The sequence below is a fragment of the Sinocyclocheilus anshuiensis genome, unplaced genomic scaffold, assembly GCF_001515605.1.
Source record: "Sinocyclocheilus anshuiensis isolate Anshui unplaced genomic scaffold, SAMN03320099.WGS_v1.1 scaffold648, whole genome shotgun sequence".
Lineage (NCBI taxonomy): Eukaryota > Metazoa > Chordata > Actinopteri > Cypriniformes > Cyprinidae > Sinocyclocheilus > Sinocyclocheilus anshuiensis.
Genome location: NW_015557156.1, coordinates 752,659 through 770,926, shown reverse-complemented (window position 1 = coordinate 770,926; position 18,268 = coordinate 752,659). Strand labels below are relative to the sequence as shown.

The window sequence follows — 18,268 nt, the reverse complement described above, 5'->3', positions numbered from 1 at the left end:
AGACCCTAAAGAATCATATCAACTTGTGGAAAATGGGCATCCTATGACCCCTTTAAGGTTATCCACTGGTTGGCTCTCTACGCCACGCTCAGGAATACTTCTAACTGTGCTGTTTTCTGAATTTTCACAACCGCAGCATATTCAGAAAGTGCACATTCCTTTCAATAGTATTTTCACTTAAAGGCACAATATGAAATTTGTGACACACGGCTCGAAAGCAGCGGAGCTTTTATTATGCCACAGCTGACCACTTCCGCTCCTTCCGGTCGTGCGTATTTGGAGAAAAAACCAGCGCTGTTTTATCATACTAGATACATTTGAAAGTTCTGTTATAATGCTACTCTGTGCGGTCGTCACCGGTCTATTAAAACTCACAACATATTAAAGCGTCTTTGGTGTTTCCATGTTTTCTACAAAACAAAACCGGAAATCGAGGGGTTATGACGTCACTGGCAGGCCACACAATGACACTATAGACACGGTCCGTGTCACTAGTTAAAATTGCTTATTTCTCTGGATTTAAACATTCTTTGAAACATTTGGGATAATGAAAGTACACAAGTCAGCAAAATATATAACACTGTTCAAGTGGTTTTTGGATATTTGAATAAAAAAAATCTTACATATTGTGCCTTTAAGAAAAGCAGATTTTGCAGTCATCGGGCATGCGGCGGCTCTAGTCATATCATCAATTGCAGAGGCTGTGGCAGGAACAGCTTGCCATTTCCATACAGACAGCAAAGCATGAACGCCCCATAGGCTGTTTCTGTCTGGATGTGCTGAGTCATCGGCCGCTCTTGCCGCAGTTATCGCTTCTGCTCCAGGCTCTTACACAATTGAGATTGGGTATAGATGGGGAAAAAATATAAAAGGATAAAAATCAAAGCTATAGAGAACTCTGTCATCCCGGATTCACTTAATGCTCTGTGAAATCAGAGAGGAAAGTTTAATGACCTCTAGTGGTGATTATGCATTACAACATTTTACGGCTAAAGCAGATTGGTTTGAACTAAAATGAGTATTTCAAAATCTAGTTGTTGGTGATGTTAGTTACCACATGACCACCATATGTCAGAACTGTGTATTATAAGTATTATTTGAGTATGCAAAAGGAAATTAAAGACTATTGAATTAGCCTGCCAACAGGACTGGGCAAATTTGCTCTCTTTTTAATTCAGGAGCTGGAAATGGAATTGGCCGAATCCCACAGGATGCTGAATTTCAGTTAAAAATAACAGGAAGAACAATTTAATGAATTGCAATTCAAAGTCACACAGCAGAGACAACTGCATTCAACGGAGTTCAATCTGAACGTTAGACATATTTCACTAAACTAAATTTAAAAATACAGTCAAAACAATTAAAATATGCATTAAAACTAATTTCTGTTATTTTTTCCATCCAGCAATCCAATGTGTGTGTATGTGTGTGATAACATGCTTACAATTAAAAATTAAAAATAAAATGCATTATTAAAAACTGCACTTCCAGCCAGCAGCTTTGTAAATGTCATTACATTTTAATTATACTTTTAATTGAATATTTTAAAAAATTAAAATTAAAATTAATACAATTATGCATCCTGTTTGTCAGCTCAATTTAGATCCAGGAATTCCAAAGCCATTCTCTGTTCAGAATAATGCACAACCTCGTCAGCTATAAGAAGTCCTCTTTCCAAAGTATAAGAATGTATGTTTTTGTTGCCATTAATTAATATAGATGTGTATCAAAGTGTATTCATTACGTCACAACTAGTGTTCATTTCTAGATCCATTCTGTCATCATCATTCTGTTAATAATTGGTTCTTGTGTAATTCCAGTTGTCTGCTGCATCCTTTGACAAAACCATCATATATCAAATGCATTTCCATTATGAAAACCCAAGATCAGTTTCCACTGCACAGCTAATCATTTTCATTCTCCACCAAACTGCATGGAGGACAAGACAGTGATTGTTAATCGCAGCATTGTAAATCAAACTTGATGCCAGCCTGTCGTCTGTTCACTTACAGGAGTTGCTAAGCAGCCAATTAGAGTCATGCTGACTTGATAGCAGACAACATTATATACTTTAGAGGCACACTGTAAACATTACATTTTACCATATCAATTTACAGCATCTGGTGCAATTTTGGACATTTTCAGTTTTTAATGAAAATTCTGTCATTATTTACTCACCCTCATGTCAAAGTTGATGGTGTTTTGTGGAGCTTGATCTGTCAATAGCATTGCTATTAACTTTCATTGTATGAAAAAGAGCTGGATGAACATTCTTTCAAATGTCTTCTGTTGTGTTTCAAGGAATATAACAGCAAAAGGGTTCAGAACTACATGTGGGTGAATAAATCATGATACTGTAGAATTTTCTTTTTAGGTTGAAAAATCTCTTTATGTATCTCAATTTTAGCAACTAACTGCCTGTGATATTCTTAACAAGCCACAGAAAACACTCCAAACTATTTATTTGTTAATTTCTAATAAATTATTAACTGCAGTCTAAACCAATTATTATTTTGTTTAGATTTAGAGTACAAAAAGCCTGCATACAGAAGTGACACAGACAGACACTAACATGCAGCATAACAGCTCTGCCATTTTTCTCTGACTTTCTTACTAGTAGCAGTTTAAAACTAATCTGAAACAGGCCAAAAGTCAATAAAACTGCCAGGGATCAGGGCTAAACAAAATTGAGCCTGTAGCTCCAACAACATAATGAAGGAAGGCAGAGGTGAAGAAATCTATCACCAAAGCAACAACAACAGATTTGTAATTTGCTGTGAGTTCACCGACTACATGAACTGCTCCTGAAAACTGAATATTTCCACATTCGCACAGATCTGATAGTCCTGAAAAGCTGAAGGAGGGATGGCATGAGAATTCATAACATGGAAATTCTCAGGAAACTGTCATTTGTTTCCCTACGAGTTATTACTCACATAATTAGCAGCATCTGTCAACTGACATTCAAAGGAAACATTATAATAAGACCAGGAGTGACAGTAAAGATATTTACAATATAATAATATTTCGAATAAATGCTCAATGTTGATAAGAATTAATGTTTCGAGAGCAGCAAATGGGCATTAGAATGATTTCTGAAAGATCATGTGACACTTAAGACTGGAGTAATGATGCTGAAAATGTAGCTTGCATCACAAGAATAAATTACACTTTAAAATATATTCAAATAGAAAACAGTTATTTAAATAAAACTTCATATTTTCCTGTTTGTTTGTTTTTTAACTGTATTTCTGATTAAATAAATGCAGTCTTGGTGAGCATTAGAAATGTCTTTCAAAAAAATGTAAAAAATCTTACCAACCCCACCCTTTTTGAATGGTAGCGTGAATAAAAAAATCGACATTTGGCTTATACTGAGATTAAAATATAATTAAATATCACATATTATGTTTCTGACATAAATTTATCTTGGTCTACATCCCTGTGCTATCACTTCATTCCTGTTATCACGTTCATCCTCTGCATTCCTGCAGAGACACTCACCTAATACTAGTTAAAGGAACACTCCACTATTTTTAAAAATAGGCTCATTTTCCAACTCCCCTAGAGTTAAACAGTTGAGTTTTACCGTTTTCGAATCCATTCAGTCGATGTTCGGGTCTGGTCTCCAGGTCTGTGTAATAATATCATTGCGCCTGCTGCACCCATGGTACGGCAGCAAAGTTCCTTGATTATTACGCCGGAATGAGAGTATAGCTCCTAGCCATATCGGCCTAGAAAATCACAACTTTTAATTTTCCATCGGTCTTAGTACACGATGTAACTACAGAAGAGTCAAGTTTTAAATAGGAAAAATATAGAAACTCTTTGGTCATTTTTGAGCGAGATGCTAACTACATCTAACTGATCTATGCTAAGCTACAGCTAAAAGTGCTACCGCCAGACCCGGAAATCGGCTGAATGGATTCGAAAACGGTAAAACTCAACTGTTTAACTCTAGGGGAGTTGGAAAAAGAGCCTATTTTCAAAAATAGTGGGGTGTTCCTTTAAAGCAGGGCTGTCCAAACTCGGTCCTGGAGGGCCGGTGTCCTGCAGAGTTTAGCTCCAACTTGCCTCAACACACCTGACTGGAAGTTTCTATAGCCTTGTCCAAATACCCACACTTGCGGTCTTTGCACTTGACCACTTGACTACTTATATGACGTATTTCCTGTATTTGGCCCAAGTGTTCAAGTGAGCATGTAGACCACAAGTGTGTGTCGAACTTTTCATTACCTGATGGGACCTGATGGAGTGGTGTGTATTACTTGTGGATTATTGTGATGTTTTTATCAGCTGTTTGGACTCTCATTCTGACGGCACCCATTCACTGCAGAGGATCCACTGGTGAGCAATTGATGTAATGCTCAGTTTCTCCAAATCTGTTCTGAAGAAGAAACAAACTCATCTACATCTTTGATGACCTGTGGGAAACTCATCTACATCTTTGATTTTTTGGTGAACTACTCCTTTAACAAGCAGCTCAGTCTCATAAAGTGGCCCCTGAGTTAATACGGTACAATAGTGTTCGCTACAGAAACAGGTTAAAGATAATTGCTGCCATTCCTCCTACTATATGTGTCAAACATATTTTGATAATGAGCAGTTGATGAGGGAACATATAAAACTGCAGAAGAAAAGTGTGCCTACACACATAATAAAATAAGAGGACAAAAGAGAAGATAAGGGCAGAGCTTGTTCACTCATTTAGCTCATTTGTGCAACAAAAGGCTTTGATGGAAGGAGGTTTGCTTTGATCTGTTATCATGTGAGCCGCAGACAAGACATACCGCTGTGATCCCCCGCGCGCATGGGAGAAAAAGCGTCTATTCATTGCTATCGTGTGCTCCTGTGTGTTTGTGAAATATCTGCATGTGTCAGCGTTTTAACCACAGAGGTACTCATTTTCCCTCATGGGTCCTTAACAGCTAACAGGTTTCCTACAAGAGAATAAGTAACGAATAAAAATAGTTTTTTCAAAGAAATTTGAGAATAGTATGGAAGCCTGTTTCCACCATGAATAAAAAATAAATAAGGTAATTACGACTTTTTATCTCACAATTCTGACTTTTTTCTCACACTTGCGAGTTTATATCTCACAATTCTGAGAATATAATCTCATAATTGTGAGTTATAAAGTCTAATTCTGAGGGAAAAAAGACTTTTCTTACAATTGTGAGATTACTGTATATCACAATTCTAACTTTTTTCTTGCAATTGCGAGTTTGCATCTTACAATTCTGACTTTTTTCTCGGAAAAGCATGATATAAACTTGCAACTGCAAGTTATAAAGTCAGAATTGCATTATATAATCTCGCAATTCTGACTTTTTTCTCACAATTGCGAGTTTATATCTCACAATTATGACAATATAATCTCATAATTGCGAGTTGTAAAGTCAAATTCTGATGCCGATTAATCGGGCCGATTTTTGGCATTTTAAAATTAATCGGCATCGGCTGATTGTGCTGCAAATTAGGCCGATTTATAAGCAGGCGCCGTACTGGAGGATCTCTCTCCCTCTGAGGCTGCATGTGAGATGGAGCAACTGGTGTTTTTTTATGAATGTATCTTTAGTTGCATGTAAAATAACTGACCATCGTCAGAAAAGCTTTGATGTCATTTTCATTTCAACTTTCCTGTAATGCCTGATAAAGTAGCGTTTGTGAGCGCAGCGCTTATTTGATTACAGCCATTACAGGGAAACAGCTATACTTCTCCTGCTCCAACAGCACCTCCTGCTGGCAGAGAATGAATTTGCATTTGCAAGTCTGTGGGAAACACTGGTGTCTGTCAGCAAACATAAACAAAAAGCATGCTTCGGAACTGTGATGAGAAGGTGCTTAAGTTTTGAGCCACGTATTATTACTATGAATTAGGCTGCTACTACTACTACTACTATTACTATATTGTACCCTGCAATAATCATTTACTCAAACTCTCATTTATGAGATGAAGGGGGAAAAAAAGAAAATCGGCCAAACATAGCAGCCAAAAAAATCGACATCATATATTGGCCATCAGCTGCCCTGATTTCGAAATATCGACATCGGCCAGAGAAAAACCCATATCGGTCAACCTCTAATTACAATTCTAACTTTTTCTTGCAATTGCGAGTTTACATCTCGCAGTTCTGACTTCTTTCTCAGGATTGCTTTATATAAACTTGCAACTGCAAGTTATAAAGTCAGAATTGCGAGATATAACCTCACAATTCTAACTTTTTTTCTCGCAATTGCGAGTTTACATCTCACAATTCTGAGTGGTGGTGGAAACAAGCTTCCATTGTGCAAAGCCCAAGCAAAATGAGTAAATGTCTGATTCATCCCTTCGATGCTAGCGTTAGATCAGTCCTATATATTGTGCAAATCACTGCTGAAGTTTACACTTGTCTTTAGTGAAGTAAATAACTGTGTGGATGAATTATTCTGGTTCAGGTATTGTCGTGAGACTCTGAGATGTACTGAAGTGCTTGCCATGCTGTGACAGATGAAATGCTCATGCTCAGTGCCACCAGGGCCCTAAAGTAAACAGTCTGTGCTCGAATTTAAATTTCCACTCAGACGTTTGACACTTCACGCTTTCATGACCTTGTTTGGTTTAATAATGTCTTGCTTATTTATTACTTGTGTTTTGAAACGGTTATCACTGCAAGACTTCGGCATTCGCTCACGAGGGAGCTGTCACAATCAAAACACAAGTGCCCACACAAGAGCGCCCAAATGTGAAATTATTCAGGTACAAATATATGAAAGCAAGGTTAATATGTATATGTTAATATATATGAAAACAGCGATTAAAGGGATCAATCATTCAACTGTCTGGTTAGTTTGAACAACAAAACTACATTAACTTTTAAGTGTTCGAATCAAAATTTCTTTAAATTAATTAATTAATTAATATTTATTACTCTCCTGAGTATTTATTTATTTATTCACAGTATGTCCAGCATTCAAAAGTGTGGGTAAAATCAGTAATATTGTGAAACATTATTACAATTTATTGTAATAAATAAGTTTGCATCAACTTAACCATCCTTAATATTTTTTTAATACAGAAACACTATGCTGATCCACATGTACAACATACAACTGTGGCAAACTACAAAGCATGTATTTTCACACAATCAGGTTCTCTCTGTCTCCTCCCTCACACTCTCCGTCTGTCTCCTGTCCACCTACACACATAGAAAACCATGTCTTTCTGTCTCTCTGATAAAGAGGTCTGCAAAGGAAGTGATTTCTCAGGGCTGATGCCAACTGGTTGGCACTGGATTCCCGACTGACACTCAACTATAAAAGCTGCACAAAGATGCTGACACTCTCACTGCTGCCCAATATGATCTGTGATACTATTAGAAAAACAAGCCTGAGCCAAAGCCTCACTCAGAGATTCCTGCTCCATCTGGCATCTGACGCGAGGAACTAGTGTTATAGACGGCAAATCGTAACCTTCATATGAGCGGTACCTGTGTATTGTGTGCTTTATTTGATCAAATATCATAGAGATTCACTGATATTATTGATTCACTGATATTAAAATACTTTTGGCCTAAACCATGACTCAATCATTGTTTTATGTAATGGCCAATAACCAATATATAGCTGATATTAAAATTCGAAATTAAAAAAATTGTTTTAAATGCTACAAATGCTAAAATTCATTTTGAAATTTGTTAAAGCTTATATTTAACAGTGTTATTAAATCATTAGCATTTTTAAAGATGAATTTTAAGTGAGTGTTTAGATAATCCAAATATAAAAACATGAGCATGCACAATTATATATCCACTATTAGAGAACATCTATCAATAATCCAATTATAGCAATTAAATATCTAATATCGACCAATAAACAATATGATACAGATATATTGTTCATACCTAATATGATAAGGAAGTGATCATATAAAATATTTAAATAAATGTAAAATAAATACCTTTCTTTGTCAAGTGGGAAGAGTATCTAAAAAGCAGATGCAAACAGATTCAGAGTAAAAGAAAAAGAAAAAAATATGTTTCAGTATTGTTTGTTGTTAAAAAAACATAAATGTACTTTTGGAGGAAAATTACATATGATTAGTCATTGTAATAAATGTTTTAATTTTATTTGTATTTTTCTTACCACATTCGCAAATATTTTCTTGTTTTGAACATAAATCTGAATTTGCTGTCATATTAATATTAAAAACTAGAAAACACTATTTGTCAATTTACTCGTGGAGCAAAACAACATAATATTAGGATTTTTTTAAATGCATTTTAGTGAATTAAAGTATTATTATTCTTACCACACTCACACATATTTTTTTTCTTGTTTTAAGCATAAATCAGAATTTGTCATTTAAATACTTACTCATGGGGCAACACTGCATAATATTAAGATTAATTTTTAAATGCTTATGTAATAAATTAATGTTTTCTTTTTCTTACCCCATTTGCAAATAGCAGTTTGTTGTTTTAAGAATAAATCTGCTTGCAATTTAAATAATAAAAAACTAGAAAACACTACTTGCTGATGGGAGGATACATAAATTGAATTCAAGATAACCTTTTGTGAAAACTAGCATAACTTTGCTTCTCAGGTCAATTGAAAGACATTTGAATATTTTTACTGTAAAATGAGACAAATACTGATTAATACAGTGATTTTTTTTGTACTGTGGCAGATGTGTACAGGCATTTTTTTAGTTAAAAACAGGCCAATACTTTAAGCAAAACTAGCCAGCTGTGTGTGTAAAAGAATGTGAGAGAGACCTATAGGCTCAGAGACTAGCTAGTACACACATATCAGTTTCACTGCAGCCCGTACAGTGTGCCTCACTGCTGATCCCAGACCAGAGTGTAGTCTATTCTTGGAAGACGTTAGAAACCCCAGGGGATGCAAGACTGGAAATGGAGTAAAAGGAGAATTTAACAAAGGCAGCGACAGTGTGTGTGTGTGAGCGAACGTGTGCAGTGTGTTCATGCATAAATCTGCTCCTGACTTTGCATAAGGACTCTGAAACTAGATAGCATTTAAGAGCTCCAGCACCAAACCCCAAAGGCTCTTGGACCACATTCAACACACCTCTGGCATCAAGCGCTATGTGCTGCACTCTCTGCATATCTCTCTGCATCGGCTCTTAAGTTGATTGGTGGCCAAATCACAGTGTGTCTCAAAGTTTATAATATATGATCCGTCCTGAAGTGTTTAAAGGTACGCTGTGCCACCAGGCCAACGTTATTTTATTGCCACATGTGATAGAGGCACAATCGTTCAGACTGGTCTGATGATATTTCAGTCCGGTCATTGAAATAAAATAGATCATAAATTCCCAGCTCTGTATTCACATAATGAAAAGGCTCTTTTTCCCTTGACATTTTGTGAATGATTATGAGTTTAGCTGAATCAACGTGAGATCTCTGTACTATGTGAATTATTCTTGCTGGACAGCAATGTTTGTGCAATATGGTTTAACTCTACATTCTTACTGTACATAAACAACAGTTTTTTTTCCTGTTTATATACCACTGTTCAAAAGTTGGGGTAACATTTTTGTTCATTTTAAAGAAATTAATATTTTTATTCAGTACGTAGTTTATTCAAATTATCAAAGAATTCTAAAAATAAAATGTCACCATATCCATATAAATATTAAGCAGTTTTCAACATTGATAATAATAAGAAATACTTCTTGAGCAGCAAATCAGCATATTAGAATGATTTTTGAAGGATCATGTGACACTGGAGACTGGGGTAATGATTCTAAAAATTCAGCTTAGCATCATAGGAATAAATTACATTTGAAAATATATTACAGTATTTTAAATTGTAATAATATAATCACAATATTACAGTTTTTTTCTCAGAATGGCAAACTCAGAATTGTGAGATATAAACTTAGAATTGTAAGAAAGAATTCAGAATTGTAAGAATTCAGAGTTTGCAATTCTGAGGAAAAAAAACTTGAAGCTCTGAATTGGGAAGTATAAAAAAATTGCGAGAAAAAAATATACTTTTTTCTCTGAACTCTGAGTTTGTATCTTACATCTCAGTTTTTTGCTCCCGCCACTAAATAAAAAATAAAAAAGGTTATTGCAATTTGTATGGCAATTATGACTTTTTTCTCTGAATTGTGAGCTAACAAGTCATAATAACCTTTTGTATTTATTTATTTATTTTTATCCCATAGTGGAAACAAGTCTTCATATATATCTCATAAGAAATGCTGAGAGAAGCATCTGAGAAAAAGTTTCATACTTAAAGGTAACACAACCGAGAACTGATTGAAATAAATGTGCTTTTCACACTTGCACAATAACATTTTCTGCTAGATAAAGCTAAAAATGTTAAGTATTACACATTGATGTGGTTGCATACTGAAAAGGAAAACTGTTCTCAAGTGCTGCTGCCAGTGATGGGTGTCAGCCTGATTTTCATTAAAAAAAAAACTCCATGCTCTGAATTCTCAAGTAACGAAAGGGCACGACATAAAAAACACATTAAGAATAAACCCACGGGAGCTGATGGCAGCGATCCCCAGAGCAGCGGGAGGACACACAACTGGTATTAAGACAAGAGACTTTTGCATAAATCTGGATGGTAATCTCTCACTCAGATGATGAGATTGCCGCTCTCGCTTGCACTAATCTTCCTGAAGGAATCCGAAGATTACAAGCATCTCAAGAATACGTTGCTGGAAGCGACTGATGCCTCTCTGATTAGTGTCTGACGGCAACAGGGGCTTAAACACAAGTTTGATATGTAGAAAGGGATTTATCACAAATGGAAGGAAGGGGGTGGAGAGAGAGAGAGAGAGAGAGAGATGGTGGCATACATTCACTTAAAGTAAACAGGCCAACCCTGTATTCGTGCTTCTTAAAACTTAAAGGGATAGCTCACCCAAAAATTACAATTCTGTCATAATAAATTCACAATCATGTTGTTCCAAATCTGATCTCCTTTGTAATACAAAAGAAGATATTTTAAGAATTTTTAAACAGCTTTTACCCATACAATGAAAGTCAATGGGGTCCAAAACAACAATGATCATCACTGACATTCATTACATGGCCATCTTCTTTTGTGTTCCACAAGAAATTCTACACTAGAGCAGCATAATTAATCAAAATAAAACTGGAATTGTGATATGTTTTAGTGTGACTATCAAATTGCAAAGGCTGTGATTTTATTAAATAGATATATATGCTACGTGTTTCAGAGTGAAGCGCGTCACTGTGTTCATTTACACGCGAGCAGCTCATTATCTGGCCGTGTTTGCAGCGTCTCAGAGCGGCTCCACACAAACTCCATCTATGCATCTTTGAATTTGGGTCACTTTAACATGCATCAAACTAAGCGTTTGATGGTTCTGCATTTGCAAATGAAGAAATTAAGCCATAAATATTAGTTTTTACAATTGTAATGTAAAATAAAATGAATAGTATTATATATATGTTTTAATATTCTTTTTTTATTTTACAGTTTAAATTTTAAATTATGTTTTTAAATTATGTTTTAATTATAATTATTATTACTATTATTATTATTACATCATTATTATTATTCATATTAATATTATTATCACTTATTTTATAGCCATATTGATCGTATTTATATTCACAACTGATAATCACAACATTTTGTCCAAATTGTGCAACAACAAACGAGCATTGCGAACATGGAATTTTTTTAAATCACAATTTTTATCAGAAATTAAAAAAATATATATATATTGGAAGTCAATGGGAAACTGTTTAGTTACCAACATTCTTGCATGAAAATGCATTAACAGTTTGGAACAACATAAGGGCGAGTAATCGATGACAAAGTTTTTATTTTTGGGGTGGACTATCACTTTAAATTCCCTTTCTTTGTTGCGTTCTGGTCAAAGCTCTCATTGTGGTTTTCCCACTGCTTCCTTATGGATATTCAGGGAATCATAAATAAATAATAAATAAATAACACAAATTGGCAATGCAGCAAGCCTTCTAAATACCCTAGAAGCAGCTAGATTAATGAGAGACACCAACAGAACACGCTTCTATTGTGAGAATGCCAAGCAGTCTATATAAAGGATTGTTATTCTATTGCTGCACATAGGACATGCTGCACTCCTTCATGCATTGCTAATGTAATGCCTGTAGAGCTCCATTTCTAAACATGCCTTATGCTGCCTTATGCATACACACACACAAGTGCTCATCTCTCACACACACACACACACACACACACACTCATCATAGGTCATCTTTTCTCCAGTGCACACATGAACACGTTTTCCATAGTCCTGCATCTTTACTTACAACACAATATCTCAAATGCCAAAGCAATAATACATGATTATAGGGGACGGGCACTGCAGAAGCACTTGTCTTCACAAAGTACCCAATAAAAGCTATTAATGTGTCTTAAGTTGGATCTCAGAGCTATTTCTCTTGGTCTATCACATCTCGTTTTGCCTTTATCTGCTTGAATGCTGGAGTGCCTGCTTGACGAGGCATCGAACGAACGGAGGATTTAGAAGATGAGAGATTCGGCGTGTGTGTATGCGGGGAGGGGATTAATATCCTGAATCGTGGCAGCAGATGGGATTTTTTTCACTATTGTCTGCCATAGACCTCTCAACGTAACACGATCGTGTAAATGAAACCACATCCATTGTTGCATGCGGAAAAGTGAGAAGCTGCGGTGCAATACATACAGTGTTCCACTGCGTTCTGCACTGTGAGTTGCAACATTTATGCATGCATGTTTCTTTACACTTGAAATAAAGTTTCTAAAAGGTCTAATATGCCACAGAAGAACTATATTTTGGGTTCCACAAAGAACCAAAAATCCTTTTTCTACTATAAAGAACCTTTGCAATGGAAAGTGTCCATGGATGTTAAAATTAGGCTACTTCATGGAACCACACACTCTTAAAAATAAATGTTTCAAAAGGGTTTTTTGCAGTGATGCCATAGAAGAACCATTTTTTTCCACTATAAAGAACCTTTTAATGGATGTTAAAGGTTCTTCATGGAACCTCAGATGGCAATAAAAAAAAAACTTTATTTTTGGAGTGTGTAGATACCAACCTTATTTTGTAAAAGTGTAGCAGCAGTTTTTGCATCACACTTGGACTATTTTGTCAAACTAATGAACAGTGAGACGTTCAATCACCTTAAACCTAACAAAAAACTGTTTTTCTGTTGTCTCAGCAATTTCAAAACATCTTAACAGGGTGCATACAGCCAATAATGCAGTAGTTTGGCTATTCTTGCCCATAATAACATTATAATGATAGAGTGTACAAGCCCTGTGCAGTGGATCAACACCTCTGACTCAGTCAGCTGAGAGTATCGATTTATGTTCTGTGGTAAAGAGGAGGATCATAAACATGCTTGAAGAAGCTCTGCAAGGCCGACTGAGGTGAGGAGGGTAATGAGAAGGAATATTCATGTGGCTGCAAACACATGTTACAAGAGATGTGTGTTTTATAGCACGAATAGGCCTGGTAAGATAAAAGTTTACTGGCCCTCGCCATCAAAATCAATCTGTCTCACTGTAATTAATGAACAAGTCTTAGACAGTTCACCCAAATTCATCAAACCTGTCTGACTTTCTTGCTTCTGTGGAACACAAAAGAAGATATTTCGAAGAATGTTGGGGTCTAACCGATATTGGACCACTGACTTGCATCGTGTCTCAAGATATCTTCTTTAATTAATGGCGACAGCATAAAAATGTTTGGGTGGATTGTCCCTTTAAATCTTAATGGAGTAAAGTCATACAGTAGACATTGCACTCCATTTTATCTTAGTTTGACATAAGCAGTTGTGCAACATATTTACAGCTGTCTAAAGCTGCCTCACACTCAGTCACACACATATTCAAAACTGCATGACTCAGAATGGCCCTCAGCATGGAGCTGATATTCACAGATGTGGATCATTTTTAGACACACACAGTGAAGAATCCAAACTCATGACACTAGCAAAAATATTGCGAAGCACTGACAAAAACTAAAGATATATCATTTGTTGCCAACACATATAGCTTCCACACTATGCTGATGCATATATAATAAATGGTAACAACTTACATTTTTTTCATATGCATAGGCTTTACAGGTCAGCTACATAAAACTTCATATTTTCATATGTCTACAGGCCTTTCTATGCATATTAAAGTGTTGTAACACAGGGAGAGTTGCAACACTATCAGTTTAACCAAGCAGAAATGAGCTCCAAAAGTGGGTTTTTGCAGTGATGCCTTAGAAGAACCATTCTGGGTTCCCCAAAGAACATTTCAGTGAGCAGTTCTTAAAAGAACCATTATTTTTCTTAATAGGAAGAACATTTTATTACTCTAAAGAATCTTTTTCCACTACAAAGAACCTTTTGTCCAGTGGAAAGGTTCCATGGATGTTAAAGGTTCTTCATGGAACCATATGCCAATAAAGAACCTTTATTTGTAAGAGTATGAGGTGAAATCACCATCATGTATGACCACCACTCTTCTGAACTGAAAAAAGATCTCGGTACATCAACTGTATAATGATTATTTTAAACTAGTAAATTCCAATACCACAATACAAGTAAATCCATTAACAAAATTTGAAACATCTTTGTTTTTTATTGGTGTTACACCTCAAAGTTGTAACGCCTACAATGTAAAAAAAAATCCTTAAAATTTATGGTAAAAAAACGGCAGCTGTGGTTGCCGGAATTTTACCGTAAAAAATACGGTAGCAACGTTTTAGCTTTTACGGTTTTAACTTAAATTTACAGTTAAATACCGTAATTTCATTAACTGATAAAATGTTAATATACCAACCTATTGAAGTACTAAAATCTGTTTTGTACCTTTGTAATACACTATAATCACCAGATGCAGGTGGTGATGAGAAAGTCACATGATGAACCAAAGCCCATCACAAGCAGCATTTAAATAATAACATATATAGAAGGTGCACAGTGTCATTCACACAAACACCAAACACCATCATGGTAACACACATGAAACTGAAATAATGCAATAAACATTCATTTAACAACATTAGGTGTAACACACAACCCTAATATACAAAACTGATAAGAAAAAACTAAGAAGAAACATAGTTATTTCAACAAAAAAACATCAAATTTGAAATGTAACGCAGGGAATTCTGGGAATGACAATTTACGGTTATTCACTGTAAATTATACAGTCTTTTTCACTTCCAAAAACGGTATACTACCGTAAAATTAATGTCCAATACATGTAATGTCCAATACAGTTTTTCACGTATATAGCAGGGGAATTTACCGTTAACCATTTAACAGGTTTTTACTGTAGAATTTTTAGTCTTTTACCGTTAAATTCACGGTCATTTTTTACAGTGTACTTCACGTTACTTAACACCGTTTAGGAATAAGTAGTAGGCTATGTTTTAAAACTACTTTAACAAACATGCGAATGTTTTATCAAAGTTTGAAACGCATAAAAACAAAAAGGATGAAACTAGTGTTACACCTCACACGTTCTCCCCGACGTCAGCTTTTGATGTTTTACATTATATAATAATGGTTCTAAATGTATTATTTAGTATTTAAAGTCTCACCAAATGAACTTTAAATCACTTTCATTAGAAGCCACACACACTTACCGTCTGTTCAATGGCGCGTCTTTCTTTTGCTTTTTATTCATCACAGCAGGGACGCAGTTCGTGAGCTCGGTCCAGTCCGCGTGCAAACCGCAACTCCATCCCGTGGAGAAGCGCGAGAAGAGCCACGACTCCGCTTTACCGGGTCGGTGACACGTGCATTTCTTCTGTCCCGAGCGGCAGTCGCACGGTCGCTCCAGGTGGATGTTGCGCACCAGGTGCCTCCCGAACGTCGTTCCTCCGGTCTTCTGGATGTGGAGGAACACGATCACGTCGTTCCCCTTGATGTCGAAATCCACGTGGCGATAGAGGTCCTCGCGCGTGAAGTTGAATTTAGACGGGAATTTGAACGGAGCGTCCTCGTCCGGATCCGGAGACTCTCTCTTGACGTCTGCTGCATATTTGGAGAACGGAAAACTCTCTCCATTACCAAACCGACAAGACGTGCTCCCCGCTGGACAGATGTACTGATAGCCGATCGTGACAAATAAAACGGTCAAAACAGGAACTAAAAGGAGTTTGTTGGATTTATCATCCATTGCAAAGACAACGAGCCGGACGATCACGCCATTGCTGATGCTGTAGCCGCTGATAGAGTCCTCCAGGTGCTTTCCACGGATGATGCTCGCAGGCAAGATCGAAGACGAACGCGCCTTCAGTTAGATCATAGTTACATAAAGATCAGTTGGACCGTCAAATCGTGGAGAGAAAGGAAAAACAAGCCTTGCGTTTCCACATTGTACTAAACTTGGAAATGACGCTTTACAAGCAGCTTCATAAACTGTCAGATAAAACGTAGCACGTCTCTGAACACCCATTTGCAGTGCACATCGTCTCAATGTTTAATGTCAATTTTAGCTTTCCTCGTCCGATAGATTGTAACGTGAGATCCGGTCCCATTGTAAACCACATCCAGAGATCCGCTCCGTCGCGCCGGGCTTCAGCGCTGATTGCACCGCTTTGTGATGCAGGTTTCCGAGGTGAGCTTTAAGAAGTTGAGTTCCTGTTGCAACTTGCTCATCGTGTGAGGAGAGAGAGAGAGAGAGAGTCTCTAGCAGTCATTGGGTCTTGCTGGGGGAAGGGTGACCCTTAGGACTTCTTATAGGCTATCAAAGAAACTTTGACATAATCTTCACATACTTGTCTGTTATAGTTGAAAATAATTTTCCAATACAAAATTATTAGCCCTAAACTGTATAAATATCCAATACAAGTTGGTAGTACAATAGAAAACATGGACAGTAAAATTTTGTACATTAATGTATTCTGACAATGAATTGACTTGTGCAAACCAATTGCAAATTCTTATCACTTTTAAAAATGTTTAAAAATCGTAAACCTACAGGAAATAGTGAGACAGATTCATCTTGATGGGCATCTAGAATTAGACAAATGACTTTTCCACGACATTCTAATTTATTGAGATGCACCTGTAGTGTATGTGTAAAGTGGGACACTTTGATCCCCATTATATCCATATAATAAACTTTTGTGTCACTTTTGGGGTCCTAAAACAATGATGTCACATATAGGGCCGTGACAGCGCTCAATTCACAACCACCCGCGGGAAAACACTGGTGAGGAAAATGACAAAAATCTGAGGTAACACCTGTTAATGTACTCATAAAGTACAAGGTCATTTAATGTTGAAGAACAAGAAAAGGATGACTTAGAAAATGAGCAAGATATTTTAAATCAGTGAAGTGGGAAGCTACAATAGAATATATGGAAAAGTTTAATTTTAATGATATTTTAAGTTGACAATAAGTATATATTTTAACCTTTATGTAAGCATATGTTGGCCAAAAATACTCAAACTATAGTAGCTACAAGACCTGTCTTGCTTGTTAAAGAGACAAAAAAAAAAAAGTTTTCCACTTTGTGTCCTACTTTACCAGCATTGCCTGAAAAAAAATCCAGTGTATGCTCAGAAGAGGGGTTTTAATGTTCTTCTTTCAAGCATTTGGGAATTCTTAAATTTGGCTTTCCATATAATAAGGTTAAAGGTTATGTGGCATTTGGATTTTATTTGGAAGTGCAAGGTAATGTAAAATTTCCATATCTTTTCTAACTGGTTCTCGTAAACCCATTAGAGTACTCCCTGGTCTCTCTTACCCCAAATAACCTCTCAGTCAGAGCTGTGGTTCAGAGGTGCACTGCTCCTGACACATGAAGCACTGTTGAGGCTTGTGGGAATCTGATGTGGAGCCAGCCTGGGTCACGTCCCGGTTCTGTTCACCCTCTCCCTCTCTCTGCACTCTTCTGTTGCTTCTCAACTGACCTACTAAATAAAGGCAAAAGGCTGATGAGCAAAGTAAAAAAAAAACACTCAAATCAGTATTACAAACGACATTTAGGCATAACAGTGACTATTCAATAGGAGTTGGATATCTAAAAGTGAAGCGACCAAGATATGTGCAAATGGCAACTCATAATACTTGATCATACTTGACTGCAAGATGCAGCCTCTTTTAATTCACTGTTGTCATAACAAAATATGACCATAATTGAATACAATACATAATTATTCTGGAGAGAATGATGGTTTTTCTACCTCAAAATTGTATGTTTAATTCAATGTGTTATTTGCTGTTTCTTTGTGAAAATTAGTAGCAGTTTATGAATGAAAATAGTTTCTACACTATAGTTTCTACACTA

The 18,268-nt window shown here is 36.2% G+C and overlaps 1 protein-coding gene across 1 annotated transcript in view; it reads right to left on the bottom strand.

The window, feature by feature from the left end:
- LOC107678156 (heparan-sulfate 6-O-sulfotransferase 3-like) overlaps positions 1 to 16,565 on the bottom strand; it is a 32,945-nt gene extending 16,380 nt beyond the window's left edge. The window contains exon 1 of the mRNA XM_016473338.1: positions 15,614 to 16,565. Within this exon, the coding sequence (XP_016328824.1) occupies positions 15,614 to 16,149 (536 nt within the window). The 5' untranslated portion in view covers positions 16,150 to 16,565. The remainder of the gene's footprint in view (positions 1 to 15,613) is intronic.
- Between the last annotated feature and the right edge of the window lie 1,703 nt (positions 16,566 to 18,268).